Raw genomic sequence first — 9,764 nt, 5'->3', positions numbered from 1 at the left:
TACTTGAAACACTGGGTAGGTCAAATCCAGCCCACAGACCTATTGGCAGCTTTTTTGGTTAAGATGACTTCTGGGGCCCATGCAGCTCTGAGACCACAGCTCGTGACCCGTATCCTCACTGCCTGACACTTGGGAATTAATGTCAAGTCGCTTATCCTTGGCTGGGTGCAGCCTCTGCTGGGTCAAAGCCAAGCTCTTGTATGTGGCACCTGAAGGCTCATGCCATGCTCCTCAAACCACCAGTCTAACTCCCCACAGTAGCCTTCAGTCCATGGTTCGCGGGCCTGCTACCAAGAATGCCCCTTATCCCTCTGCCCATCTAAATGCCACCCCAGCTCAGGGTCCACGCCAGAGCCCTCCCTGACTATTGGCACCACAGCATACACCATATGCGCCTGTCCATGTGCTTCTCACCTGTGGTTTCCCCTGTGCCTGGCACTGGGCAGGGCACAGAGGCATCTAGTCAATACCAAGTAGAGAGGTGTGAGGAGGAGAGAGGGAGGAGAGATATGGAATCAAAAAATGCAGGCTACTACTTCCATCTTCAGTGACTCCCCCCACATTCCCTACCCTCCGCCACCTCGAGCTCCGGTCCCTGTTCCCCGTCCTTTCCTGCTCCCAGGCTAAGCCCTATGACTGGGGTGCCCTTCAAGACTGACATCCTTTAGGACATCTTCCCTCTTCTCCCAGGTTCTCCACTGCGCTATGTCTTGTGACACGGACCCCTTTCAACGTGCAATCTAGTGGTCACGCCAATGGGTTCTGGAGTCAGATATGCCTAAATTGGAACCCTGGCTCCCTCACGTACTAGCCATGACCTTAGGCAGGCTGCTTAACTTCTGAATCCCTTTCCTCATTTGTAAAGTGGAGGTCACACTACCTACGCCCACCAGGCAGCTTTGAGGGTTACAGATGCATAGAAAGGCCTTAGCAGAGTACCTGACACGTGGCAGGCATAAATCCATTTCTGCTCACGACTGTAAGTGCATGTTCCCTGTCCACAACCGCCTGTTCATGTGGTCCTCGGGCACATGTCCCCACAGCACAGCTTAGCACCCCGATTTCCCACCTAAGCAGCTCCAACCTCAGGCTTCCCAGGAGGAGAGTCTAGAGGTTTCAGGGCCTGACTGAGGGGCTCCAGGACCTCTGCTTCAACCGGACTAGTTTCTCGTTTTTTCATTTTCCATGTTGGGGTTCCACGTAAGATCGTCCATGACAAAGGGGCCCTGCTGCTAAGGCAAAGTTTGAAAGTGTCTGGGTCGGAAGGTAGTTGGGCCCTCAGTGAGTCCTGCAGGAGGTGAGGGGGACACATGGCAGAAAAGGGACACAGGTGTGAATGAACGAACCGTTTCAGAGACCAGGAGCTGTGGTGGCGCAGGGGTGAAGGCCGCACTCACTGCTTTATAGTCAGAATGCGTTACAGAGGCTGCAGGGAGAGGGGCAAGGCCACATCTCAGGAAGGAAGGGGCTCCCCGTCTCCAGTATTCGTTGGGCCCAGCCACTTCCCTTGCCAGACTCAAAGTCCCCGAGGGGAGCCCTCCAGGCGGACAAGGGCAGGCAGCAGATGGGACAGTGAGGGGAGAATGTGTTCTTGGGGTACAGAATCCTTGACCGCAGGCTCCAAATGCCCCGGACCAGCCACCAGGAAGCTGTGCATGCCTATAGCTCGGGCCCCCTTGTAATCACAGTGGTAACTGTCCCCAGCATGGGCTGCCACCGCCGGTTCCACCTGAGCAAGTCGCAAGGCCTCATGGAAGATTCGGGAGTCCGGCTTGGGCCAGCCAGCAGCCTCAGAGGTCAGCACAAAGTCAAAGTGTTCCCGCAGGCCAAGACCCACCAGGATATCCTCCAGTCGCCGGTCGAAGTTGGAGACCACTGCCAGCCTCAGACCTCGTTTCCGGCACCCCCTCAGGGTGGCCTCGGCACCCTCTAACACCTTCCAGGTTCCGGGGCTGCTGAAGTCCTCATACAGCTGCTCAGCGATGGGGACTACTGCCTGGGCATCCCGAACACCTGCTAGGTGGAAGGTCTGCAGGACCACATCCAGCCACCAGCGGCGGGAGGTGAGGCCGTGGCTCAGGCCATAGTTGGGGAAGCTGTGGCTCTGAGCCTTGTACGCCTGCCCGAAGGCTTCACCCAGGGCCGCGGCCTCCACCTCCAGCCCATGGGCCCGGGCCTTGGTGGCGTATTCCTCCCCCACCGGGCGGCGGAGCCTGACCAGTGTGTCCTTCACATCCCACGTCAGCAGTCGGATCTGTAGCCGGCGCGCCATGATCTGCAGGAGGGGGCCAGGTCCACCCCAGCTCTGCCCCACGTGAAGGAACACCGAGCTGGACAAGACCACCCCTCCACACCCTAAAGGTCTTCTCTTTCCAGGCCTGGTGGGTCCGATTTGCTGGCACGTGGGTAATGTCTTCACAGCAGAAGATCCTGAAATGAGACGGCATGGCAAGTGAGGTGGCAGTGCAGGCCTTGGGATCAGAGACAGGGTGGGTTAAAATTCTGGCGCTGCCCACTCCCTGTGCGACCCTAGGAATGTCACGCACCTCATGCATGAGAGAAGCACAAGGACGCAACCTCACAAGACTGTTGGACTGAATGAGATTGCCTGTTTGTCCCACAACAAATTTCTGAGCATCTATTATGTGCTAGATGCCTGGGAACAGGGCAGATTTCCAGCTTTCGTGGCTTTACAGGCCACGAGAATAGGGGATACAGATATGAGACAGAAAACTACACAAACACCTAAGCACAAGGAAGACAGCATGTACCGTGAGGATATAAATCCAGAGACCCCATCTAGTCCTTGTCGTCAGGGAACTTCCTAAGCAAGTGAACTTTCGGTGGAGATCTGAAGAATGACTATGCGGGGAATGAAGGTGGTTTAGTGTTCCTGGCACTGCAAACAGCCAGTGCAAAGGTCCTGAGGCAGGGCAAGGAGTCTGGTGCTTTGGGTAGACAGGGGCTGCTCAAGCAGGGCCTTGTGTGTCAAAGTAGGAAAAAATAATAATTAGGATTGCTATTACTATTGTTAGCAATGCCAAAGACAGGGTTCTTGCAGATCATCTGACCATTTGAAACCCTTGACTGTCTGTCAGGAAAGACTGAGCCAGAAAGGGGCAAACACTTGCCTAAGATGATTCAGTGGCACAGCTAGGACTAGAACGCAAACTTCCAGACTCTCTGTCCAGTGCTCCCTTTCTCTGCATCATGCTTAGACATATTTGGATTAAAAAAGACATCCGACTTGGTGAACCTGTACAGTGCAGGACAGAGCTGCCTGGTGCTACCTGTCTCTAAGCCCCTCTGAGCCCAGCGTCATCTTTACTGGAGGTAATAACATCTGCCTGAGTAAAGAGCCCAGGAAACGATTACTCACCCAATGCACAGCAAATGCCCCAGCCTGTTGTCCAGAGGTTGGATGCAGCTTCTCTCCCCAGAGTCGATTCCAGACAAGCCCAGGCTTCCAGCTGAAACCTGGGGGGCCAAAGTTCAGAGTGCAGCCAAAGTGTTGCTGAGGGACGGACTTGGCTGGTGAATCTGGGCAACAAGCCGTAGAGGAAGTATGTCAAGGAAATAAATTCTATCTGGAAGGTAGGCAGACCCATCCAAAGACCTTCTCACTCTGCAAATGGGTAACTGGAGGCCCAGAGAGGGGCAGAATTCACCCAAAGTCACGCAGGGAGTCACGGGCACAGCTAAGACTAGAATTAAGGGCTCTGGCCCCCGACCCACAGCGTTTTCCATTTCTGGAAGCCAGAGCTGGGGATCCGGGCTGCAAGCCTGAACTGCTCACCCTGCCTCCCCACCTCCAGGGCTCGGTGGCGGCAAAGTCCAGAGCGCCCGCCCTCAGAGCTGCCCTATGCTGGGTGACCCGGGGCGGAAGGGGCTGGACTCCTGGGGACTTTCTAGGCTCCAGCGAGCTCCGAAGGCTCGGCGCCATGCCAGAGGCCCAGGACCCACCTGCCTCGCAGGAAAGCCGGTCACGTGGGAAGCCTCAGGCGCACGCAGGCTCGGGGGAGACGCGCAGACGCCTGGCAGCCCCCCAGAGCCGCAGACCCGCCCCTCGCTCGTGGGATCCCAAGGGCCACGCACTCCACGGAGGGCTCCTCTCCAGATCGCAGCCCTCTACCGTCTCGGCTCCTGCCCACTCCGCCCCGCCCCCACTGCTCCTGCCCCGCCTCTCCGCCTCGCCCCGCCCCCCGCTGCTCCTCCCCGGCCTCTCCGCTTCGCCCCGCCCCCTCCTCTTCGCCCCGCCCCCTGCCGCCACACCGGCACCTCCCTGGACCCCGCGGCCTCGGTCACCCGCCGTCACCGCGATCCTAGGCGTCCCTTCCGTTACCCTCTCCGCCCCTTGTAAGACCCCACTCTCCCAGTTCCCCTCCCAAGCCCTTCTGCCCCCTACTCCACGTCTAGCCTTTGCCTGGTACCCTCTCCCCGCCATGCCCTCCGGGTACTCCCTCTTCCCACTTTCTTTTTTTTTTTTAAAGATTGGCACCTGAGCTAACAACTGTTGCCAATCTTCTTCTTCCTTTTTTTTTTTCTTTCTGCTTTTTCTCCCCAAATCCTCCCAATATATAGTTGTATATTTTAGTTGTGGGTCCTTCTAGATGTAGTACGTGGAACACCACCTGAACGTGGCCTGATGAGTGGTGCCATGTCCGTGCCCAGGATCCGAACTAGAGAAACCCTGGGTAGCATAGAGGAGCGTGCAAACTTAACCACTCCGCCACCCAGCCAGCCTCCCCTGGCCCACTTTCTGAGCTCTCCCTTTTCCCCTCTCTCTCCTCCAGGCCCCTCCACTTCCCTTGGATCCAGATACCCCTGGGAGGTGCCCAGGCTGACTTGGGAAGAGGGTGATTTGGGTCCCTCCCTGGCGTGCTGAGTGCTGTATGGACTTGGACAAGACGCTGCCCCTCTCTGGTCTGAGTCCCCAGTCGGTACCAGGAGGGAATTGCCTTCAGTTGGACACCTGTCTAACTCAAGACAATTTGCTAAGGGCAGAGTCCTCTGCAGTAAACTAGCTGCTTTTTTCCCTTTTGGTGAAAAAAAAAAGCCATCAGTCTCATCTCAAAAATGTTTAAAAATACAAAGTGTGCAAAGTAAAAAGCTTAAAGTCCAGCCTCATTCACTAACTACTTACTGAGCATCTGTCTGCTCTGTGTCTGACCTGTCCTTCACTGAGGATAGTAGGAAACAAGAGGGGCTTCCTGTCTTCATGGGACATGGGAGGGCCAGACAAAAATCAAGGAAATAAACAAGATTTCAGACAGTGATAAGTGCTGGAGGCAATAAAACAAAATGGTCCCATGAACAGTGGCAGGGGGCCTCTGAATGAGATGGTTAGGGCAGGAGCAAAGATCTGAATGGCACCCGGATGCAGATTAAGGGACAAGTACTCCAGGCGAGGAATTAGCAAGTGCTATGGAGCTAGGGCCCCAGCCTGTTTACTGAGCAAGGGCAAAGGCCGTGGGGCAGGGAGGAAGGGAGGGCGTCCCACCCCTACTCACTCCCCAGGGGTCGCTGACGCTTTGGTTATTAAGCTAGCAGACGTTTTTCTAGGAACACACAAACATGCATAAAATTTTTTCTTCCTTCCCTCCACCCCTCTCTTTTTTTTTTTTTTTTTTTTAACAAAACTTCCTCCTGTATTCCAAGGCTGGTCTGTTCACTTCAGAACTGCCTCACTCGCTGGGTTCGGGCCTGGGAGGAAGTACAAAGTGCAGAGTCACAGCCCTTGAGACCGAAAGCGAGAGCCTGGCTCCAGGGGCTCATTAGGAAAAACTCGTTATGTGTCACAAGCATGATCCTAGAGGTGGGAGTTGGGGGGGGGGGATCAGAATTGGCCACCCAAAACGTGGGCCTCAGTCTCCAATATGCAACATGGGGGCATTGGCCAAAATAACTTCCAACTGAAGTCCGGATGAGTTTTAATTTCCAAGATAATTAACTTTGCCCATCAAACCTCGGTTTCTCCATATGTAAATAGACCACGTCTACATCAGGATCAAAGCAGGTCACACAGAAGAGCTCTTTGCGAAGTAGATGATGATTCTTTTCAGATGAGGAAATTGAGTCTCCTGAGAGCTTAAGGGTTTGGTTTGAGGTCACATAACTGTTTCAACCCAGGGCACTCACTCCACAAGGGGGGCATTTCCATTATGATCTATATGAATGCACCCCCTGGAGTTGTGGCCCTGATTTAACTGTCCTCTAGGTTTTGCCTTTCTCTTTCTCTGAGGAACTTTTTCAGCAGAGAAAAAGGAGCCTTTTGTCACAGGAAAGCCAATGAGAGGTCCCTGCTCTTCTGGAACAAGCTTCTTTTTGACTTGCCAGTTCAAAAATGGGTACACTTAATAGGTACAGTTTCCTCTCTAAGTCAGATGACAGAAATCCTCGGAGGGTTTCACCCCTTGATCTGCCCAGTGTGTCCTGGCCTGGTGATTTGCTTCTGGAGACACCTGCCATGTCACTCTACTGGACGTTGGCTCAAGTCATTTCTCTTTGAGAAACCAAGTTTCTTACGTGAGGGCTTCTTCCTCGACAGTCTCATACTACAGCACTAAGTAACCGCAGGCTGGGCCCACCAGACATACATCTCTCTCTCTTTACTTTTAAATTTTCACTTATTTATCTTTTGAGTTAATTTTTACAAAATATACATAGGGAAAAATGCAAAGAAGTGTACATGTCCTTGACTTTTTACAAAGTGAACATATCCATGCAACTAGCACCCAGACCAAGAAAAAAACATTTCCAGAACCCTGGAACCCCTTTTTCTTCCAATCACTTATTCCCACCATATGGGAATGCTTATGTTCAGCTTGAGTAGATAGGGCCTGTTTTCTGAAGTGGTTGATAATGTAATGGTTCAGTAATGTCTGAGAGTTCCAACTGCTCCACATTCTCAGCTGTTAGCATTGTCTATCTTTAAAAATTTTAGGCATTCTGATGGATGTATGGTGGTATTGCATTGTGGTTTTGATTTGAATTTCTCCATTGATTAATAAAGATGACACCTTTTCATATATGTATTGGCCAAGTTTTCATTTACTTTTATTTACATAAATAACACGTGAATATATCCTTGTTAGATGTAATATAGGAATATAAAAATGCATGTGAGGCTAAGGTAATACATAAAGAGCTAAAGTCCCTCTAAGTCCAACCTGTCACCCTGACACCATCACAATCCCTTCCCCAGTTCTGAGCACTGGGCGTGAAGTTAGGAGACCTGAATCCCAGCCTTGGTCTGCCACTGGCTTGCGTGAATTTGGAGAAGTCTCCTCTTTGGGTCTGTCTCCCATCTATAAAATTAGAGCGTTTAACTAGATGCTCTCTAAGGACCTCTTTACTTTGATATTCTGACCATTGCTTCTGTGATTACAAGAACACCACGTGGTGGGGATGGCCATTTGCCCCAATATCCATTCTCTCCATCTTCCTTAGTAACTGAACCTGAGTTTTAGCTGAGCACATGGCTGCCCCACTAGACTTTATTTTCCAGCCTCCCTTACACAACTAGCTGTGGCCATATGACTAAGTACAGACAAGGGCATGGGGACAGAAGTGACGTGTGCAACTTTCTGCTTGCGCCCTTATAAAGAAGGGTCATGCCCTCCACTGGCCTTTCTCCTCTTCCTGTTAGCTGAAAAGAGGAGCTGATGGTGGGAACTGGACCTGCCATCTTTGATCATGAGATAGAAGCCAAGAGGTGTTGAAGATGACAGAACAAGGCAGGAGCCATGAGCCCCAACACCATGTGGCTGACATAGCCCTGGACTGCTCGGAGAGAAAGAGGTTTCCATCTTAAGCTATCATTATTTTGGCTTTTGTCATATCCACTGGACTTGAATCCTAATGCAGAGTGACTGGAAAATGACTTTAAATTGGGTGTCAGACTGGGTTGCTTTGAGGACGTGATACTTAAGCCAAGATCTTACCAAATAAAAATAAATTAATTAATTAAATAAATTAAAAGCCGTCCAGATTTTGGGAAAAGCATTCCAGGCGAAGGGAAGCGCTGGTGCAAAAGCTCTGAGACCCCACCAGCCCTCAGCGTGATGAGGCAGACCTTGCCAATCACGGCACCACGTCTTCCATGCCATTGTTTACAGTGACTGAACCAAGAGGCTGGTCATGTAACCTGAGCGGGGCCAATCAGAGACGTCCAGAGATTTCTTATGATGGGATGGGATGGGACAAAAAGGATCTCTCTCTGGGACTGTCAGTCTTAAGGACCATCTAAACATCATGTTGCTGTCAAGTGGCAAAAGTCCATCTTAGAATAAAGCCAAGCTGCGGCAAACATAGATAAGAGCTGGGAAGGGACAGAGTCCTCCATGGGAACCTTTGACCCTAGACCCAACCACATCTGACCTTACCACAATGCAGTTATGAAAACCAATCGTTTCCCTTTTTGCCGTTGACTGGGGTTTCTGGTACTTGCAACCAAGAGTACCCGGAACAATACGGAGTATGGGTGTTGCAACTCACAGGCCCTAATATGTGGAATTGGCAGAGTCCGTGTTGGGTATGGAGCAGGTGAGGATTCCTCCTTCCCTAGTGGGAAAATTGGCAGTAAAGTGGCTGGTTAAAATGCCTGTTGTTTTTTGGGATCCTCAACCATATGCCCACTGAGGTCGTAGTTTTAGGGATCCTAGTAAAGCAAAAAGTGAGGATGGTGGAATGTGTTGGCTATCTGTTGTGGCCTACAGGGAGGTCCCACAAGAAACAGACAAGCTCCAGTCCAAGCTGGCCCATCTGAGAGGGAAATAAGAAAACGAAGTCTTGTTAAGAGAGGCCCTTAATGCTTACCAATGGGATGTGACATCTAGAAGTCTCAGAATAGTATGCCTTGTTGATCATGAAATCTGAGTTCTCTGCCCAAGAATAAAATTACCACTAGGCAAGAGCAAGGCACACTGCAGGAGATGGGGACTGCAGAGGAGCCAGAGGTCCCAGGACCACCCAAACCACTCCTGCTGCCTGCCTGGCCATTATTGCCTCTGTAGACAAAACACTGGGGTGGGGGTGGGGGGCCTGGAGAAGACACCAGGCTGGCACCCCAGGTGACAAATCCCGACTCCAGAGGATGCCACCCACATCGACTGCGATGCCTGAAGACAACTCAGCCCCTTGGTTCGCCCCATTACTGGAGCTAATAATAGCATCGTTAGACTCATAATTTTGCTACTGTTCATTAGGAGGTGGTATGGCACAGTGGTTAGGGGTACTGGCACAGAGGCCTTGGAGTTGGGCTATATGGGTTCAAATCCCAGCTGTGCTGTTTTCCAGTGACTGGAAATCTAGACCCAGTTCTGCCACAAACTTGTTGTTGCCTTGGGTGAGTCATATAAGCTCTCTAGATATAGCTTCCTCATTGTGCACCCAAGCTAAATTTAGGACTCCCCCTCCACCCTGACCCTCTTCCAAGCTTCCCCATCTCAGTAAATGGCCTATCAGCCACCCAGGAACTCAAGCCAAGATCGTCCTTCACATCTAATCTACCTCCTAAATCCACCCCCCTCTCCACCCGCAGTGTCCCCACTCCAGCCCAGGCCACATTTCTCACCTGCCCTTTGCCAGTCTTATTAAAATGCTTTCAAAAGATGCAAATCAGAGTGAGTCATTCCCCTGTTTAAAAGCCTTCAAATGGCTTCCCTGTCTCCCGAAATAAAGCCTCAAAAGGCTAACATGGCCTTTGTCCCCACAGGGTTTGGCCTCGGTTTCTCTCCACTCAGTTCAGGTCACCTCTTCCTCCA

At 51.7% G+C, this 9,764-nt stretch overlaps 1 protein-coding gene across 3 annotated transcripts; it reads right to left on the bottom strand.

The window, feature by feature from the left end:
* Window positions 1-935: 935 nt before the first annotated feature.
* Window positions 936-4,192, bottom strand: HDHD3 (haloacid dehalogenase like hydrolase domain containing 3). Of its 3 annotated transcripts, none has more exons than XM_044779000.2 (3): window positions 3,964-4,192; window positions 3,380-3,540; window positions 936-2,430 (listed from the first exon to the last, which is right to left on the bottom strand). In XM_044779000.2, the coding sequence occupies exon 3, from the start codon at window positions 2,270-2,272 to the stop codon at window positions 1,517-1,519; it is 756 nt and encodes a 251-aa protein (XP_044634935.2). In that variant the 5' UTR covers window positions 2,273-2,430; window positions 3,380-3,540; window positions 3,964-4,192; the 3' UTR covers window positions 936-1,516. The 3 variants fall into 3 exon arrangements, with proteins under 3 accessions (XP_044634935.2, XP_044634936.2, XP_070375059.1); XM_044779001.2 differs by having other exon boundaries at window positions 3,380-3,477; window positions 3,964-4,187; XM_070518958.1 differs by lacking the exon at window positions 3,964-4,192 and having other exon boundaries at window positions 3,380-3,751.
* Window positions 4,193-9,764: the final 5,572 nt, after the last annotated feature.

The sequence above is a fragment of the Equus asinus genome, chromosome 10 (assembly GCF_041296235.1).
Source record: "Equus asinus isolate D_3611 breed Donkey chromosome 10, EquAss-T2T_v2, whole genome shotgun sequence".
NCBI classification, from domain to species: domain Eukaryota; kingdom Metazoa; phylum Chordata; class Mammalia; order Perissodactyla; family Equidae; genus Equus; species Equus asinus.
Note: the sequence above shows the minus strand (reverse complement) of the source record. Positions and strands in the feature narration are given on the sequence as shown.

Excerpts from the sequence above, each read along its gene's own strand:
- HDHD3 (XM_070518958.1), bottom strand. The coding sequence starts at position 3,608 with ATGGGTCTGCCTACCTTCCAGATAGAATTTATTTCCTTGACATACTTC. Across the intron at positions 2,431-3,379 it reads GGGCATTTGCTGTGCATTGG|GATCTTCTGCTGTGAAGACA; the intron begins GTGAGTAATCGT and ends GTCTCATTTCAG.